Source organism: Anomaloglossus baeobatrachus, chromosome 1 (genome assembly GCF_048569485.1).
Source record: "Anomaloglossus baeobatrachus isolate aAnoBae1 chromosome 1, aAnoBae1.hap1, whole genome shotgun sequence".
In the NCBI taxonomy this organism is placed as follows: Eukaryota; Metazoa; Chordata; class Amphibia; order Anura; family Aromobatidae; genus Anomaloglossus; species Anomaloglossus baeobatrachus.
Genome location: NC_134353.1, coordinates 94890607 through 94911253, shown reverse-complemented (window position 1 = coordinate 94911253; position 20647 = coordinate 94890607). Strand labels below are relative to the sequence as shown.

The following is a 20647-nucleotide window of genomic DNA, read 5'->3' as shown; positions in this document are numbered from 1 at the left end:
GGAACACGTGGAGGACGGGACTATCAGCGGCGGCAGCGAGAGGGGGATGGACATTGGCAGCTGAAAACATTGATTTTTCCCTCTCGCTGCCGCCGCCGATAGTCCCGTCCTCCACATCATCTCCCCTGTGCGTGCACGCTGGGGACAGCGGTACTTCGGGGAACACGTGGAGAACAGGACTATCAGCGGCGGCGGCAGCGAGAGGGAAAAATCAATGTTTTCAGCTGCCAATGTCAATCCCCCTCTCGCTGCCGCCGCCAATAGTCCCGTCCTCCACGTGTTCCCCGAAGTACCGCTGTCCCCAGCCTGCACGCACAGGGGAGATGATGTGGAGGACGGGACTATCGGCGGCGGCAGCGAGAGGGAAAAATCAATGTTTTCAGCTGCCAATGTCAATCCCCCTCTCGCTGCCGCCACTGATGGTCCCGTCCTCCACGTGTCTCCCCGAAGTACCGCTGTCCCCAGCGTACACGCACAGGGGAGATGATGTGGAGGACGGGACTATCAGCGGCGGCGGCAGCGAGAGGGGGATGGACATTAGCAGCTGAAAACATTGATTTTTCCCTCTTGCTGCCGCCGCTGCTGATAGTCCCGTCCTCCACATCATCTCCCCTGGGGACAGTGGTACTTCGGGGAACACGTGGAGGACGGGACGGGACGGGACGGGACCACTTGCCTGTTACCTCACTTCCTGACAAATCACCTACGTTTTTGGTACCAAAAACGCAGGTAAAAGGCAGGTAAAATGCACCACTTTTGATTAGCATGCATTTTTCCTGCGTTTTTGATGCCCTCATTGATTTCAATGGGTGACAAATGTTGCAAATGTGACAAAAACGCAGGAAGAATGAACATGCTGCATTATTTTTGTCACAAACTTTTGACAAAAAAAACGCTGACAAATAAACAGCAATGTGCGCATGACAAATCTGACTTCTCATAGACTTTGCTAGGAAGTCAAATGTCAGAAAGTTCTGCTGACAAAACTGCAGCCAAAAAAGCAGCAAAAAAGCAGCAAAAAAAACCAGCGTGCGCATGTAGCCTAAAGGCCCCGTCACACTAAGCAACATCGCTAGCAACATCGCTGCTAACGAACAACTTTTGTGACGTTGCTAGCGATGTTGCTGTGTGTGACATCCAGCAACAACCTGGCCCCTGCTGTGAGGTCGTTGGTTGTTGCTGAATGTCCTGGGCCATTTTTTAGTTGTTGCTGTCCTGCTGTGAAGCACAGATCGCTGTGTGTGACAGCAACAGAGCAACAACTAAATGTGCAGGCAGCAGGAGCCGGCTTCTGCAGAGGCTGGTAACCAATGTAAACATCGGGTAACCAAGAAGCCCTGTCCTTGGTTACCCGATATTTACCTTCGATACCAGCCTCTCTCACTGCCTGTGCTGCCGGCTCCTGCTCTGTGCACATGTAGCTAGCTGCAGGACACATCGGGTTAATTAACCTGATGTGTGCTGTAAGTAGGAGAGCAGGGAGCCAGTGCTAAGCATTGTGCGCTGCTCCCTGCTCTGTGCACATTTAGCTGCAGCACACATCAGGTAATTAACCCGTTGTGTGCTGTAAGTAGGAGAGCAGGGAGCCAGCGCTCAGTGTGCGCTGCTCCCTGCTCTCTGCACGTGTGGCTGGACACTGGTTGCTGGTGAGCTCACCAGCAACTCGTGTAGCCACGCTCCAGCGATCCCTGCCAGGTCAGGTTGCTGGTGGGATCGCTGGAGCGTCGCAGTGTGACAGCTCACCAGCAACCTCCTAGCAACTTACCAGCGATCCCTATCGTTGTTGGGATCGCTGGTAAGTTGCTTAGTGTGACTGGACCTTTAAGTGATTTTTCTTGCCAGCATAAAATATCTGATTACCTTACAGACAAGCATTTTACTCGTTCGTTGGATGATCACTGGCTCAATCGCCCCTTATTACTTTGTCTAAATGGACCTTGAAATCATGTAGGGCAGAGATCTCCAAACTTTCTGATCTTGAGAGCCACATTCAACTTCGGTAGAGGGTCAGGAGCCACATTCAACTATACAAAAGGGTTGCGAGCCACATCCAGCTCCTGCCCCATTTACAGTATTGACACCTGAAGCCCCCATTACTGGTATAATGACAGCCAAATCTTTTCCAAATCTTTTCCACCGAAATCACACCAAGGCAGTATACCAAGCTCCAGGCTTTCCCATATTACCCCTATTCACATCTGCTCTACTGTGCAGGGCTACACACAAAAGTCACCACCTAGAGATCTGCTCTTAATAGTTGTACACCTGGTGCTAATGCTCGCAGACAGCCGTTAGCCACACATCACAGGCCCGTGAGCCACATGTGGCTCTAGAGCTACAGTTTGGGGACTCCTGGTGTAGGGGATTCTACAGCAGATTATGACCACCAGAAGATTGCAATACATTTCCTGCGAGTCACATGTGGCTCTTGAGCTACAGTTTGGGGACCCCTGGTGTAGGGGATCCCACAGCAGATTGTGTCCACCAGAAGATTGGAATACATTTCCTGTACTCCACATGTGGCCCTTGAGCTACAGTTTGGGGACTCTTGGTGTAAGGGATCCAACAGCAGACCATGACCACTAGGAGATTGCAATACATTTCCTGCAAGCCACATGTGGCCCTTGAGCTACAGTTTGGGGACCCTTGGCGTAAGGGATCCCACAGCAGACCATGACCACCAGAAGATTGCAATACATTTCCTGCGAGCCACATGTGGCTCTTGAGCTACAGTTTGGGGACTCCTGGTTTAGGGGATCCCACAGCAGACCATGATCAAGATTGCAATACATTTCCTGCTGCTCTACTATTGGCTTATTGTTATCAGTTTTTCCTCCCCTGCTTTGTTTGGTTTGGAAGTAAACTTTTCTTTTGGATACATATGACTTAAACTTTTTAACCCTTATGCTACTAGATCTGATTGTCAACTATTGGAACTTTTAGAAGGACATAAAACAATTTACAGAACATAGAAAAGTGGAGATCTTGTAAGTAGACTGACCATGACAGTGAAAATATAAGACAAAGGTTAGCAACATCCCGGATCATGAGACTTCTACCACTGAAGTGGCAAATAACTTGAACTTTGCCCTTCCACTATCCTTTGCCCTTTCACTTAGAAAATAACTTGAAAGTTCCAAAAGTGCTTGTCTTAATTTGCAAATAATTATATAAATAGCCCTTGGGCCTCTGAACTCAACAAGTCAACATCAATGTTACATGAGGTGGGCTCATGGGCTGGAGGTGGATCCTCTAGTTCTCAAGATATCGCAAGTGATTTCTAGGATGTAACTTCTGCTTGCTTAAGCTTATAATGTGTCTCCCTCCATTATGTACAGCTAGGGATTGCTTTCAATCAGCTTTTATATGCTCAGCCTGATACTTTAACACCTACTGGTACATACCGGACCCAATGCAGCAGCTATGTGGAGCTTGGGGAATGCGGACAAATGGAATTCTAAATAATGGTCTAGTAAAGTCTAGGGATAAACAGACAGACAGATAATGGATATGGGCAAAGTTACAAAACATAATGGCTAAATACAGCATGGGCTATGGTAGCACAACCAAAGACCTGAGACATATGGCAGAGTAGAAGAAGACCTTTGATGAATAGCAGGTGTATCGACTGTAAGCAGGAGACAAGGTTGATAAATGCCACTGGTAGAGAGGTAGCAGAGTTACTCAAGACTGAAGGCAAGTAACAGGATTACTGAAGATAGCAGACAGAGAGGTAGCAGAGTTACTGACGAATGCAAACAGGTAACAAGATACTAGTGACCACTGGTAGACAGGTAACAGAAGGACTGGTGACCTCAGGCAGACAGGTAGCGGAGACATTGACAAGTCAAGATAGGTAACAAGATTTTGGCAATCTCTGGCAGACAGTTAGCAAGCTGACTGGAGACCTCTGGCAGGCAACTAGCAGAAATATTGACCACAGGCAGTAGGTAGATGACACTTAGAAGTAATCCATAAGTCTTACAACCTCTGAAGCTGCACCAAACCAAATGCACACACCAGACAGAAGGTCCAAGGACCCAGGGCAGGTCACAAACTGGCTCGGGAGTTAAGCAGAAACCAAGATGCAGCATAACAAATATCTCAGTCCCTCAAATAAAGTCAGTGCCCATCACTACCAAGGCCCAGGTGTGAGTCCTAGAAGCCATTAAATTGTCCAAGGCAGTTTACCAAATTGGAACATGCCAGGCTACTTGCCAAACCCAAACCTGACGTGGAGCGGATCTCAAACCAAGAGCAGGAACTAAACAATCTTATACAGTATGTGTGTTCTTTGTTGATTATATTTTTTCCTATACGTCAAAAATATACATTTGCTTCTTGGCTTTTCATAAACCTGGCCCCAGTTTGTGTACACCTTGGGTAAGTTGATTAGTATGACCTCTATATGTGAGTGCAGGTTGGCCTCAAGGCACATGAAATATCATAACTGATAATAAATATTCCAGAATTGGAGCAAATATTGATTTTTTTAATGCAAAAATATAAACCCAATTTCTATAATAGCTGTAAACTTATTGAAATAGCTACATCATTGCTTGAACATTTTTTTTTCTGTCTAATTTACAGCCAAGGCATCAAGTCTGTCACTTCCTCTGACACCTGAGTCACCAAAGTAAGTATTAAGCAAAGGCAAGATTTGTTGGCAAGGGAGGGTTGTCTTCTCGTCTTGGCTACAATAGCTCCATTTCAGCTTGTTTTTATAAATATGCGCTGTCTTCCAGTGACCCCAAGGGTTCCCCATTTGAGAGCAAGACTATTGAACGAACCTTAAGTGTGGAGCTCTCTGGAACTGCAGGTTAGTACTAATTATTGTGATTATTTTTAGGCAATTGTTTTAATAGAGCTCTTTTGGGAAAATTCTAGAGATGGGCAATAGAAATGATTGAATTGATGTTGCGGGATGAGTTTTTCACAGAATATTTTAGATTTGTAAGCTCCATTTTTAAGCTAGTTCCCAATCCAGCTCACAACACTGAAGTCGTGGGTTCGAATCCAAATGACTGTGTGAAATTTGTTCGTTCTTCTGATGTTAGTGTGGATTTCCTCCGAGTTTTCTGGTTTACTCCCACACTTCAAAATCAATAATTCAATTTAAAGGATGGTTGACGACTAAGGGCACATGAACAATAGAGCCCCAGTGGATATTCCCGGACTCGTTCATTTTGATCTGATACACCATCCTCATGGTTAAGAGCTCACCCTCTTTCCTGAGATAGAATTTTCTAACATGATTTAATACTTATAGTATATGTTAATGGCACAACGTGGTGAGGCCACCAGAGTGGCTGTCATAGGAGTGTGAAAAAATTCACACCACTTCACTCCCACTATCAAGTGATTTTGTACTCCACTGCACTGAGTTGTTTCTCTTTGGAGGGGCACCCAGGCACAGTGAGTGCTCGCCCAAAGCTCTCAATATAAGGCCTCCTTCACACATTTGTAAAAAAATGAACGTTTTGTACAGTCCGTGATGAGGTTGCGTATATGTGTCCGTGTGTCTGTGTGTGTTTTCCTGGTGCTGTTCATGTGCTATCCATGTAACATCCTGATAGCACATGTACAGCATGAGCTGGTATACTTACCTGTCCCCGATGCTGCTGTCTCCAGCACTGCTGTTGCTTGCGGGTCCACGCTGAGTGCAGTGAATATTCATGAGCATAATGAGCAGGACCCAAAAGCATCAGCAGCTCTAGAGACAGCAGCACCGGAGACAGGTAACTATATATATTTATTTTTTTTTTTTAAGTGACATGTGTTTTCTCCAGTACATATTGCAAGGATCACATCAGTGTGCGGTCCGTGTGACACCCGTGTTGCTGATAAAAAATGGACATATTGCCGGGTGGAGCAGACGGACACATGTGTTCTCCACACGGACACACAGTTCCGTGTGAAAACATGGACATGTGCGCAAGCCCATTCAATTTAATGGGTCTATATGTGTCCGTGTCTCCGATACATGTGGAAACAGACATAACACTGGAAGCACAAACGTTTGAAGGAGGCCTAATAAAGTATGCTTTGTATTTTCAGTCACTGCCTATGCAGAGCACTGTAGACTATGACAAACTCATCTCAACTGCTGCGCTCTGCATAGGCAGCAACATTATTCAATCATGTACACAGCAGCTCTCTGCCACTCCTGTCACTTGTAGTTTTGTGAAAAGGGAGAGACCTTTAGCTGTCCTGATTTAAACAAAAAAAAACAAAAAAAAACCAACATTCCCTCCCTCTTAAAATAAAGGACACTAAAATTAAAATAAGTGTTTATTTTTTTTACCCACATTTTCGAACTCTAAATAGAAGTAGAGTTTAGTTGCGGAGTTGGAATAGGTTTAGGTCTAAGGAAATAAAATAGTTACATAAAAAATGTAATTGGAAAATAACAAACAAGAAATATAATGATTTATAACTTCATTTTTTTTAAAGTTGGTTCTCTGCAAATAGTAGAAAATAAAACCACAGGGTCAAAACGAAAATTATTATTTAACCAGTATTTTCTTAAAATACAATGCATGTCCTTGTGGGATAAAGAGATCAGGATTGGCCTGGTGGAAGGGACACAGATAACGCTAAAGGCCACTTTACACACACAGATAAATCTGCGGCAGATCTGTGGTTGCAGTGAAATTGTGGACAATCAGTGCCAGGTTTGTGGCTGTGTACAAATGGAACAATATGTCCATGATTTCCCTGCAACCACAGATCTGCCAAGGATTTATCTCTGTGTGTAAAGTGGCCTTAACAGTCCATGAGTTAAACCGTACAAAGTACTTCAATTGGGCGTGGTGCTAGAAACGTGCAGTAAACTACTAGTGTCAATGGAACCAGGGATTCCCAGTCAGTCTCCCACCCTGGTACTTGCCAGACCTCAAACTGCATAACGTCTGTGGTCCAACAAGGGCCGTCAGTGGGGATACCAAACTCATTGTGCCTGCCCTCGTCGGATCGCAGACGTTATGCAGTTTGAGGTTATTGTGGGAGACTGGCTGGGAATTGCCGGTTCTGTAAACTACTAGTGTCTGATTTTTCTTTTTACCCATTACCTCTATTCCTTATTGATGTGCCATGTACTGACCCCTGGTTAGAAAGCAATGAATTTACTCCAGATAGGTAAATCCTGCAGAAATTGTTTATCAATTAGTTTTTAAAGTGGATGAGATTGACCAGTGCCTTCTCTTCAAGGGCATTAAAGAGGGCCAACCACCAAGATTTTCATATATAAACTACAGCCAGTGCTATACTGGCGCTATCATGCTGATTCTATACATACCTTTAGTTATGAGAGCAGATGTATACTTTCTGAAATACAGGAAATTAAAGTTTGTGAAATGCACTGTTTTTTGATTGATAGCAGTTACAGAATATCTAATAGGTAGGCCGGCTTTTGCTAGTTATTCCTGCCCCTGTCTGACTGCCTGTCCTTCCTTTCCCTGTCCTTCCTCCTCTCCTACTCCCCTTCTAATAACAGAGACAGGGGTAGGAAGGACAGGCAGGCAGACAGGGGCGGGAATAACTAGCAAAGATATTTTGCACCACCTATCAATCAAGTATCAGTGTGTTTCACAAACTTTACTTGCCTGTATTTCAAATCCTATAGATCCAACTAAAGGTATGTATAGAATCAGCATGATAGCACTAGTATAGCACTGGCTTTAGTTTATATATGAAAATCCTGGTGGTTGATCCTCTTTAATGGCAGCCACATATTCTGTATATGTATGACTTTTGGTTTTTGATACTCTTGAAGTAAAGTTTGATTTCACTAACTGTAAAAAATTATGAAAATGCTAAAGAGTTAAAAAAAGATAAATGTTATGAACGCATGTGTTTTTTCAAATAAATGATACATTTTCAATGAATGCCTGATTTGATACCATTTGTGCCACTTTTCTATTGAGGGGGTAGGGCCTTTGGGAGGTGGCGGGACGGCAAACTTCTAAAATATCCACTATAATGTACCCCAGAAATTGTCTTAAATTGCAGCAGAAATCTACACAAGTTCTTATCTGGTATCATTAGTGTTTCATTTTCCCCTCTTAAAGTGATTGTTCACCACTACGTTTACATTGATGGCCTATCCTTACGATAGGTCGTCAATGTCTGATCGGCCGGGGCCAACACTCTGTACTCCTGATGATCAGCTTTTCTCAGCCCTGGCAGCGGCAGCAAATAGCCTGAAGTGCTCAGTTCTGGAGCTGCCCCATCTTTTGAGAGCAGCTGTGGTCGGGTACTATTGATTAGAATGGGAGGCGGATGTGCAGTATCCGGCCGTTGCCGCTATCAGAAGGCGAGGCAGCTCCGGAACTGAGCATTTCTGGATTTCTGCTTCTGCCGCCGGGACCATGAACAGTTGATCGGCGGGGGTGCGGGGTGTCACAACACATTGATGACCTATCCTAAGGGGCCCTTTGCACACTACGACATCGCAGGTGCGATGTCGGTGGGGTCAAATCGAAAGTGACTCACATCCGGCCTCGCTGTCGATATCGTAGTGTGTAAATCCTTTATGATACGATTAACGAGCGCAAAAGTGTCGCAATCGTATCATCGGTGTAGCATCGGTCATTTCCATTAATTGGGAAAGACCGATGTTACGATGTTGTTCCTCGTTTCTGCGGCAGCACACATCGTTGTGTATGAAGCCTCAGGAGCGAGGAACATCTCCTACCTGCGTCCCGGCCAGCTATGCAGAAGGAAGGAGGTGGGCGGGATGTTTACGTCCCGCTCGTCTCCGCCCCTCCGCTTCTATTGGCCGCCTGCCGTGTGACGTCGCTATGACGCCGCACGACCCGCCCCCTCAATAAGGAGGCGGGTCGCTGGCCAGAGCGACATCGCAGGGCAGGCATGTGCATGTGATATCACCATGATATCGCAGCTGCGACGGGGGTGGGGACTATCGCGCACGGCATCGCAGCATTTGCTTGCGATGTCGTAGTGTGCAAAGGGCCCTTTAGAATAGACCTTCAATGTAAAAGTAGTGGACAACCCCTTTTAATATGGGCAAATTAAACCGTAATGTTAGTAATTTCCCCATAAGGTGTATAGGAAAGTTAAAGAAGTTTCTTTACATAAAATCCCCGTTAACATTTCTTCACTTTTCCGAATATTCCCATTTTAATTGAGAAAATATTTCTTCTTTATCTATATGTGTCTTTTTTTTCCCTTTTTGCACGCATTAAAAATTAGCACCGACATAACAGACTGTGCGGCATGTACACTGAATACATCAGTCCGGGCTTTATGAGGGAGCTTATCTTCAGCCGCGATTATCACTTTTTCTTTTTTTTTTGTTATTGTTGCCAAAACAGATTTATCACAGACTAGTTGCAGGAGACAGTTTCCATATTCTCTCTTATAAGCTTGTCATTTTGTCTGTTAATTACATTGTTACATTCTTTCAATGCAGACAGGTCCCTTCCAGTCTGTCAGTACACGGAGAGGCAATGGTGGCTGATGGTTTAGTTAAACGAGTGGAACAGGCTCCTGCGAGGAGCAGTAACACATTTCATCTTCAGGTGAAATATCTTTATGTTTTAAGTAGTGTGAGGTTGATCAAATAAGAGAAGCCTAAGGCTTTGTGAGACTTGTCTTTCCAGAATCTTATGTAGTCAGGTTCCTCCGCTGATAATGTAATGTCAAAACTCAAGGATGGATGGGTCTCCTGCAAGTACTGAACGCTGAAGACTATGAGGGAGCGCTCCTTACTCTGACATTTCTAACTCCAGTCTTTATTACAGGCGTAAAAAAAAAATTGGGTTTATTTTTGTCTGTACTTAACAAGAAAAATGGAAATACACCCCTGTTAGATTTGGCTATACATTTATGGTAAATCTGTTAATACTTAGAATCCCCCTCACCTATACTGTGTCTCTTTTTTGGACTACACATAAAAAGTGGCAAAAGGTGTAAGAAGTTCCAAATTATAGCCGAAACAAGGCATTGTCTGCCAGTCGGACACCCCTTCTCAAACACTATTTTACCCTTGTAAAGTAATAACACTTAGGCTTTGTGCGCACTAGAACTGTGAAGTTTCTCAAGAAAATTTCTTGAGAAACGTCTGGGAGTGGAAGATTTCCGGACCTCCGGAAAAAATCCGCACCAAATCCGCGGTAAATCCGCATGCGGATTTGCCACGGATTAGCCGCGAATTAGCCGCGATTTTCCCGCGGGTGGTTCCCTGCGTATTTTGCAGGCTCTACTGCCGAAATCCGCAGGGTACTTGCGGAAAAGAATTGACATGCTCATTTTCTCAAGAAATTTTCTCAAGAAATTCTTCTCAAGGAAATTTCTTGAGAAAAATCCGCAGTGTGCGCACAGCCATTTTTTTTTCACATAGGATTTGCTGGGAAATGTCTGCACAAAGATTGCAGACATTTCTCAAGAAATTTCCGCGGCAAATCCGCGGATAAATCCGCGGGTAAAACGCACTAGTGCGCACATAGCCTTATACTCACCTCCGCTGCCGGCACTATTCCAAAAGTGTTGTCACTGACTCTCCCGGGGCTCACAAGCTGACACTAGTACGACGCCGGCACCAGAGGTGAGTATAGGTGTCATAACTTTAAAAGGGGGAAACACACTGATTGGGATGGGGATGTCCGAGTAGTAGACAACCCCTTTAATTTGTAAACTTTCAACTATCTAAAAGTGGAATACAACCATTGATACATTATCCCTCCATGTCTTCTGCTTAGAGTATATACTTACTATAAGACAGTTTTCTACATTGCTATTGTACTAAAGACAGTCCTAACAATTTGGCGCATTTTGAGAAACTGAAAGATAGCTCATAAATATGAGATAGTTAGATAAATAGATAGGAAGATATTGGATAGATAGATAGAGGATAGATAGATGGATGGATAGATAGGAAGATATTGGATAGATAGATAGATAGATAGATAGATAGATAGATAGATAGATAGATAGAGACATAGATGGATGGATGGATGGATGAATTAATGGATAGATGATAGATAGCTATAAAGATAGATGACAGAGAGCTAGAAAGATAGATGGAAATATAGATAGAAAGATAGATACAGTAGATGGATAGATAGATAGATAGATAGATAGCTGGATAGATAGAAAGAGAGATAGATGGATGGATAGATAGATGAATAGATATAAAGATAGGATAGATAGATAGATAGATGGAGAGATGGAGAGATAGATAGATAGATTGATTGATGGACAGATGATAGATAGCTAGAAAGATAGATGATAGATCGCTCGAAATATAGATAGAGAGATAGATGGATAATAGATAGCTAGAAAGATAGATGGAAAGAAAAATAGATATATAGATGTCAATATAGATAGATGGAAAATAAAATAAAAATACATAGATAGATAGATCTGGTTCCTATATTTTTTCTAGTTGCAGTCTCGCTCCACATTTGGAATGTTTTAGCCTATAATGTGATGTTTAGTGAACAAAGAAGATTTTGTAATATAGATATATCCACTGGACAAGGAGCTGAAAAGAGAACAATGATGCCCAAGTGAATACTGTTATAATCCGCACATGAGAGAACTATAACAATTCTTTAATACAATAAGAAGGTGGGGAGATAAGTTTCCTAATGTTGTATATGTAGTGCACATACAAACCCGCATTGTCAGGATGGAGTGTTAGCACTGCCATGGAGATGTGTGTCCCCTACACTCCTGCTCATCCATTGTCCCTTGCTGCCCCTAGGTCTGTTTGCTAGCCGATGGGCTCCTTAGCAGCGGCCCGGACAGGTAGCCCCCTGTTACATCCACACTGCCGTGACTTTTTGTTGGTCTGTTTGTTTGAAGTCTATGGAGCAGATGTCTTGTTGGCAAATCTGTCACTGACAAGCGGCTTATATATCTCTTTTTATGTGATATATGCAATTTAAACGCGAATATGCTGATACGGCTAACAAATGGCTGTAATGCCATTGTATTGCTGATAGCCCTAAATCTTAGCTCTTTGCCAACAGATTACAAGAGCTTCATAAAGTGTTTTTTTTATGGTTTTATCGGGGAAAATGTTTACATCAGCCTGGAACATTTGTCCTAGCGCTAGTTATAGTAAGCTATGTGTGCATAGATTTGATAAGCCGTAAAATGTCATTTCAATTATGAGACAAAAAAACATAAAACGTGCCTTTCATGTAAGTGAATTCTTTGTGGCGGACTGGGATTGTCGCGCGCGGCGTATTATGTTATAGCTCCATTGTCACATTGTGTTCGCGGCGTAGTACTAACACAGCGTTCTAATAAAGTGTAATAAGGGACACGCTCGAGTACAGGCCATAACCATCCTCGCAGGAACATTGCCCTTGGTAATTATGCAGATACAGTCAAGTGACCTTGAAGACGTCGTTGGGTGTTCTATCACCCAAAGTTGTTTTTCATCTGATACAATGAAAGACGCGTTGACGTTTTCCATGTCGGTGAAGATCATTAGTTAGAGGCTTTGCTTGTGGACTTGGAATCAGCCGGTTATTTGTGAGATGTTTCTTCCAGGTTGAAAGATTTCATATTGTAGCTACATTCCAAGGAAACGATAACTATTTCATTGGCTTATGTGCTATTATCATTGACATTTGTTTTTTTTAGTTCTTTTTTTTTTACTGTCAAGTAACCTCAAAGAAAACTTGAAGATATGGACAATGTATGTTGTACTTAGTGAAGGATTAAAGTATGAACATCTCTAACTGTTCGGTTATAGGTGAGACTCAACAGACGTCTTTAAGTCTTTTAACTATGAAACTATAAAAGGGTTGTCTCGTGAATAACATAAAGGGCAGAAAAGTGGCTCAGTGGTTAGCATGGTGGATCAGTGGTTAGTCGTTAACTTTTTTGCTTTCAAGTGCTGGGATCCGGGGTTCAAATCCCACCAAAGACAACATCTGCATCTCGTGTTTGCATGGGTTTCTTCTGGGTTCTCCAGTTTCTTCCCAAGGACATACTGACAGGGAAATTCCTTTTTGAGCCTCATGGGGACAGTGATGATGATGCCTCTAAAGTGCTGCAGAATTAATGGTGCTATATCAGTGAATAAAATAAAAATAAAAAAAAAAAGTCTTCTATACATAGCAAAAAAACTATATTGCTAATTAAATGTATATTCCATATTTTTCAGATTATAAGACATACTGTTTTCCCCCAAATTGAGGGGAAAATGGGGGTGCGTCTTATAAGCCAAATGTAGCTTATGGAGGGGCGCAGGGGCAATAGAGCAGGGTCACAGGAAGCCAGCAGCGACACAAGTGGGGCGATGCTGTGTGCACTGTGCTGGGAGGAGGGGTGTGCTGGTTGTGTGAGGCAGGCATCCATTATCTCCCGGCGTTGGACTTGATGGACTTCAAGAAAATGGTGCCAGAGGTGGTGCATGCACAGATTGAGATTTCGGCTCTCAGATTTGGAACAGGCACCTTAGGACAGTTTACTCTTGAGTAAAAAAAAAGCACAGTGTGCATGAAATTTCTATAAATCCCAACCACTTTGCTAGAATTGTAAGTTGATATATTAATGGTGCAGCGAAAATACTCAATGTCAAAGACTCACCAAATACTCATCATTAGAATTTAATCTTAGGGGTTTTCACCCTTTGATTGCAGTTTAGATCAGATTACACAGTTTGAAGTAAAAAAAAAAAATAGTAAAAAACTTTAAAGTGTTTTTTTGGTTCGGGTCTCGTTTTTTAAATCCCTCCTGCTTCCTTTTGCTAAATCTAAGTGCCACATACACTGGCTAGATGTTTTTCCTGCAACAACTAAAAACATCTAGACAAACCAAATGGGGATTCCACACTGGCCAAACCAAATGGGGGGTCCACACTGGCCAAACCAAAGAGGGGTCTACGCTGGCCAAACCAAACAAGGATCCACACTGGCCAAACCAAACAAGGGTCCACACTGGCCAAACCAAACGGGGGTCCACACTAGCCAGACCAAACAGAGTCTATTCTGGCCAAACCAAACGGGGGTTCACACTAGCCAAATCAAACAGGGTCCAGACTGGCCAAACCAAATGGGGGTCCACACTAGCCAAATCAGGGTCCATACTAGCCAAACCATATGGGGGGTCTACACTGGCCAATCCAAACAGGGGTCCTCACTGGTTAAATCAAACCAGATTCACACTAGCCAAACCAAACAGTGATCCACCCTGGCGAAACCAAACGGAGGTCCACAATGGCCAAGCTCATCCAATCACTGCTTACAGGTATCATACTATAGGCTGCACATAAAGACAGAGCCAATCAAATCAGATCATATATGTATAATGCGTTAAAAATAGCATGTATTCAGCGCTCCATGGAGAATCAAAAGATTTTATTAAAATCTGTGAAAATTAACATTTACAACACCATGTGCTAAAAATTCTCAAATACAAATAGAGGGACAATCAGAAAATGATACACCCCCGCGCAGTGAGGAGTATTTGCATAGGTCAATAAAGGTACCTTCACACATAACGACTTACCTGCGATCCCGAAAACGATGCGACCTGATAGGGATCGCAGGTAAGTCGCTGGGAGGTCGCAGGTGAGATGTCACACAGTCAGATCTTACCAGCGATGCAGAACAATACAGATCGCAGTAGCGACCTGTATAACGATCTCAGCAGTCACTGTGATCCTGTTACACAGTGTCAAACACAGCGATGTGTCCTGCCCAGCAGGACATCGACTTTGAAGAAAATGGCCTGGACCATTCTGCAACGACTAGAGATCTCACAGCAGGGGCCTGATCGCTGGTAAGTGTCACACATAACGAGATCGCTAACGGGATCGCAACTGCGTCACCAAACGGTGACTCAGGTGAGATCTCGCTAGCGATCTCGTTATGTGTGACAGTACCTTAAGTTGTATAAGACAAAGTAATAAATCAAAGTTGAGTAATAGTGAATGCTGCTATTGTGGCCAGTCCTTATCATGTAGTTATGGTATGTACGCCGCTATTACAGGGTGTCAGTCTGTAATAAACACATCACTATTGTCAATGAGATGTAGACCGCGTTTAATTAATTTGCTCCTTCTCATGGAGTTTTCACATTTCTCAGCAGCAATCACCTATGAGATTAAGCATGTAGCTGATATGTTATCTTACAGATTAGATAAGAAAGCCAAATAAACTGAGCGCCTTTGTGTTTTCCTGTTGATCACATCTCAGCCTGCTTCCCACATGGTGTTATAAAATGTTACATAAGATTTGTTTCCTAATCGTCATACTGAATAGTATTAATATTATATGTGATAGTGACCCATACTCACTCATATAATTGGCATCGGGTCTGTGGACACTGCACCTGAGACGTATACGTATAAATGGGTTTCATATCCATTCGACTCCTATTTACTAGACAGTGACCAAAACAGCGTCCTTTCCATCTTTGCTGAGATTGTACACATTGGTACACCAAACTGTATAGAGATATATGGTGAGTGTGTGACGGATGCCTGCGTATGCCTATACAGTGGCATAGGCTGGAACGCCCCTATCTCGCTGTATTTGGATAGACGTAGCATCTTCTATTAGTAGAGCATTTCATATGTCCCAGTGTCAAGAACCAGTATTGCCACTTTGACAGTATCTGTCTTATACCACTTCCACTGATAACAATGGAGCCATTCTCAAATTTTATCTTTTAAAGAGCCACTGACAGATGATGTGTATCAAACTTCCCATATCTGTAGGCTTGGGTATGGGCATAGTCAGTGGGAGATAGGGAACAGCCAAGTGTGCACAATTCTCTCAGCATGTTCATGGGAGTATTGGGTGTATCTACAATTGGACACCCACTAACCAGAATTTTACAGTCTTTCCTTACAATCCTTACAGAGTCAAACCACTATTTACTGTAGCCTAAAGTTGTATTCCCATTATAAAAAGTGATGTTACATTGAGTCAAGCAGTGACCACTGGGGTTCCTATAGGTACACGGGAACCCCTGGTGAATGCCACAACACACAGGGTACACGTTACAACAGTGGGCCCTTGTGCTATTGAAAGGGGAGCAGGGTCACCTCTTAAACTCACCTCAGGCTGATGCCTGCACTCCCTAAGGTCCCTATACGGTTTCATTCACCCTGCCACCAACCACATGCCTATCCTTGTCTTTCCCTGGGCTCAACGCTGTATAATGTAGGCCAGTGGAAACGCTAGTCCCGCTCTAGGTTAATGACACAGAGAGGATTAGACAGACAGGGGTAAAATAAACAGCAATCATACAAAGCACTCCAAACAACATGGGGTAATAATGAGGAACGGACCAGAGGGGAAAACCCAAAGAGACTAAGAGAGGGAAAATAACACAACTTCCACACAGCAAATGTTCTCTGAATGGCTTCTTGGTCCACGGCTCACAGGTTCCCTCTAGAGGCAAGTACAGCAGACACTATCACCAGTGGTTACCTGGACTAGGAGGGAAGACTTTATAGCAGAGCTAATTAGCAATAGAGAAGAGCTGACTATTGGTCACACTCAGAGTTCAGGAGACCCGAGGATCTGCTTAACCCTAGCAGCATTGGATAAAGAAGAATCTGCACAGCCAGTAGTATTAACCTGAGCAAGTGTGTAGGAAGCCCTGCGCTGTGATCTCCTGACACCAGAAATAGGAGGGACCCCTCTTCATCGTGGTACCCTCTTAACACATTGCATAGATATTCAGTCACTTCAAAAGAATCTGTACATTCAATAAAGTTTACAGAAATCAATAGTAGTTGTGAATATAAGAATCTGTTTAATAACTCGTATTGGAGAATTCCAATTCTATCTCCACTTATGAGCCACTTCTTTCCTTAACTCATTTCCTGAACTCACCATCCATTCTGAAAGAATAACTCTTCCTCAGTCTTGTCTAAGACTAGATGGAAAAAATAGCAACAAAAAAGTTAAGCATTACTTACAGCAAAGATGGGCTGCAGTTGTACATCGCCCAGGCCAAAAGCTAGTACTGTGCACATATGGGGTATGGCTTGGCTGCCCACCTGATCTAATAGTATGGGCGTCACCTAATAGGCTGCGGGCTTGTGACTATGTATCTGCTAGTGTGAACAGCGCTCTATGCAAGCCACTAGTGTGCAGTTTTATCATCCAGCAATCACCTCCTCCATTTTTTGGAAGTGTGTGTGTGATTTGCTCCTCCTTCACCTGTGATACTTCCACTAGTGGGTGCTTAGCTGCATCCTGCTAGAGTACTGGTTTTAAGACTAGATGGACAGCCAACACAGTGAGGTGTCAAGTCACGCAGCCTATTATATTGTATGGAGATGGTGGGGAGGAGCAGGAGGAGTGAGGAAAACATTCGAAGGTAGTCACAGAAAGATCGTGCTGAGAATTCTATACCATGTTTACCTCACCATGGAGCTGGATTCACATCCACACACCTTAGTACTGGTGTATAATTTCCTCTGCTGCTCTTCTCACTTTGTGGTAAGAAGATGGATCAGAAATCCATCTCCACCTGCTACACTGTGTATAGAAGACATCATAGCAGCTAGTTTCCACCCATCAGCTTAAGGTCCAGTCACACTAAACAACTTACCAGCGATCCCAACAACGATAGGGATCGCTGGTAAGTTGCTAGGAGGTTGCTGGTGAGATGTCACACTGCGACGCTCCAGCAATCCCACCAGCAACCTGACCTGGCAGGGATTGCTGGAGCGTGGCTACACAAGTTGCTGGTGAGCTCACCAGCAACCAGTGACCAACCCCCAGCGCCGCATGGAAGATGCTGCGCTTGGTAACTAAGGTAAATATCGGGTAACCAACCCGATATTTACCTTGGTTACCAGCGCACGCAGCTACACGTGCAGAGAGCAGGGAGCAGCGCACACTGCTTAGCGCTGGCTCCCTGCTCTCCTAGCTACAGCACACATGGGGTTAATTACCCGATGTGTCCTGCAGCTACATGTGCACAGAGCAGGAGCCGGCACTGACAGCTGAGAGCGGAGGAGGCTGGTAACAAAGGTGAAAATCGGGTAACCAAGGACAGGGCTTCTTGGTTACCTGATGTTTACCGTGGTTACCAGCGTCCGCAGAAGCCGGCTCCTGCTGCCTGCACATTTAGTTGTTGCTGTCTCGCTGTCACACACAGCGATCTGTGCTTCACAGCAGGACAGCAACAACTAAAAAATGGCCCAGGACATTCAGCAACAACCAACGACCTCACAGCAGGGGCCAGGTTGTTGCTGGATGTCACACACAGCAACATCGCTAGCAACGTCACAAAAGTTGTTCGTTAGCAGCGATGTTGCTAGCGATGTTGCTTAGTGTGACGGGGCCTTTAAGGCCCCGTCACACTAAGCAACATCGCTAGCAACATCGCTGGTAACGAACAACTTTTGTGACGTTGCTAGTGATGTTGCTGTGTGTGACATCCAGCAACAACCTGGCCCCTGCTGTGAGGTCGTTGGTTGTTGCTGAATGTCCTGGGCCATTTTTTAGTTGTTGCTGTCCCGCTGTGAAGCACAGATCGCTGTGTGTGACAGCGAGACAGCAACAACTAATGTGCAGTGAGCAGGGAGCCGGCTTCTGCGGAGGCTGGTAACCAATGTAAACATCGGGTAACCAAGAAGCCCTGTCCTTGGTTACCCGATATTTACCTTTGATACCAGCCTCCTCCACTCTCACTGCCTGTGCTGCCGGCTCCTGCTCTGTGCACATGTAGCTGCAGCACACATCAGGTAATTAACCCGATGTGTGCTGTAACTAGGAGAGCAAGGAGCCAGCACTAAGCAGTGTGCGCTGCTCCCTGCTCTGTGCACATTTAGCTGCAGCACACATCAGGTAATTAACCCGATGTGTGCTGTAACTAGGAGAGCAAGGAGCCAGCGCTAAGCATTGTGCGCTGCTCCCTGCTCTGTGCACATTTAGCTGCAGCACACATCGGGTTAATTAACCTGATGTGTGCTGTAACTAGGAGACTGGGGGCTGGTCACTGGTTGCTGGTGAGCTCACCAGCAACTCGTGTAGCCACGCTCCAGCGATCCCTGCCAGGTCAGGTTGCTGGTGGGATCGCTGGAGCGTCGCAGTGTGACATCTCACCAGCAACCTCCTAGCAACTTACCAGCGATCCCTATCGTTGTTGGGATCGCTGGTAAGTTGCTTAGTGTGACTGGACCTTTAGAGTCAATTGCAAATTAAGAGATGTAGCCTGCAGAGGGTAAAACTGATAAAAATGCAGGATACAAGCCACAGGACAAATTATTCTGAGAAGTTAGTTGAAATTCCAGTTACCCTTCAATGATTGTTGAGGGCTGACCTCTGAGTTTTTCCACTGATCACCTGATTACCTTTTTTTGGTCATGCACAACAATGCTTCTCTCATTCAGGGAAGGTTCTCTCAGTCTCATTCACCAGTCGGTGGAACACTGTGGGTGTAAAAAAAGCCATAGTGCTTTCTGGAGACTTTCCATACAGAATGCAATCACTTTTGATAACGTAAAAACCTCCCTAAGTCACAGTAGCTCCATGGACACCAAAAACACCAGGCCGTTAGGTCAATAGGAACTAGACACTTGTACATGAGACCACCAGGGTATACTTGTTATCTTTAGAGGCTTTAAAATTTTAGAAATTCTTTAGAGTTTGAGCAGGAGCGTGTTGTTTTGGGGGGCTTCAGATGATTTTAACTTGTTTGAAGGGTCCATTGACAACAAAATGGTCACGGAGTGTTTCCCTACTGGGACCACCAGCAATCAGTTGTTATCTGTGGAATATCGTGCAGTAAGTGTTTATTTTTCTTCCATCACCACCGCAGGAAAAAGAAAGCATTAGGGTTCGATCACACGACTGTATAAATTGGACAAGTGCAATCCGCTAATATAAGGGGTTACACTCCGATCAATGGTATTCGAGGAGGCGGCACAGATCTGCGTTTTTTGTTTTCAGCTGTATTTGGTATGAGAATAAAATCGGATGCTATCTGGACCATCAGTAAGACATCAGATACATTACAATTCTGTAAGATGGGAAACTGGAAGTGGTCCTGTAAACTAGGCTGCTGAGAAAAAACAAATTCCCGACAGACGAAATACTGATGACGTCGGAAAATATCATTGCCCACTTTTCTGGATGAGAATGGGACTGATTTTGCATATGCCCGTGTGATCCCAGCCTTAGTGCCTATTCATACTACAGAGTGATAGACACTTTTTGCAATCCTTTCTCCCTTCTGGCTAAGGGCTGATGATTGTGTGAACAGAAGATACCCTCTGTTATCCAATTTTTTTTTTCAATATTGTTTTTAAAAATGTGTTTCCTTATCTATTCACTTTAAAGGAGACCAGTCAGCTGTCTTAGCACCCATAAATTGCCACCATGTCACCCTTTTCTTGCAATATAACAAGCCCTTTAGTAATTGTTAAGCAAATGCAAAAATAGTCTTAAACTCTGCGCTTGCGCTATATAAATCAATGGGTGACTAGTCGAGAGGATATTAATTTCTCCAGACCCATGCCCTAGTTTGCTTGAGAGAGATGATTTGTTAAAGTGATGTCACCGCCGCCTCTTTCTAACTCTTGGGCATGCATTCTCTGGGGAAACTCAACGTGGTTGGGTGTGTGCTCCCTTCATCGACACATGGCGTATTCTCAGGAAAGCAGAAGAGATGGATCTCGGCGAGCTACCAGATTTGC

At 44.1% G+C, this 20647-nt stretch overlaps 1 protein-coding gene across 3 annotated transcripts in view; it reads left to right on the top strand.

The window, feature by feature from the left end:
* Positions 1-20647, top strand: part of PPARGC1A (PPARG coactivator 1 alpha) — a 206617-nt gene that overhangs the window by 129073 nt on the left and 56897 nt on the right. For all 3 annotated transcript variants that reach the window (XM_075346931.1, XM_075346930.1, XM_075346932.1), the window contains 2 exons: positions 4591-4636; positions 4746-4819. In XM_075346931.1, the coding sequence (XP_075203046.1) occupies positions 4591-4636; positions 4746-4819 (120 nt within the window). The remainder of the gene's footprint in view (positions 1-4590; positions 4637-4745; positions 4820-20647) is intronic.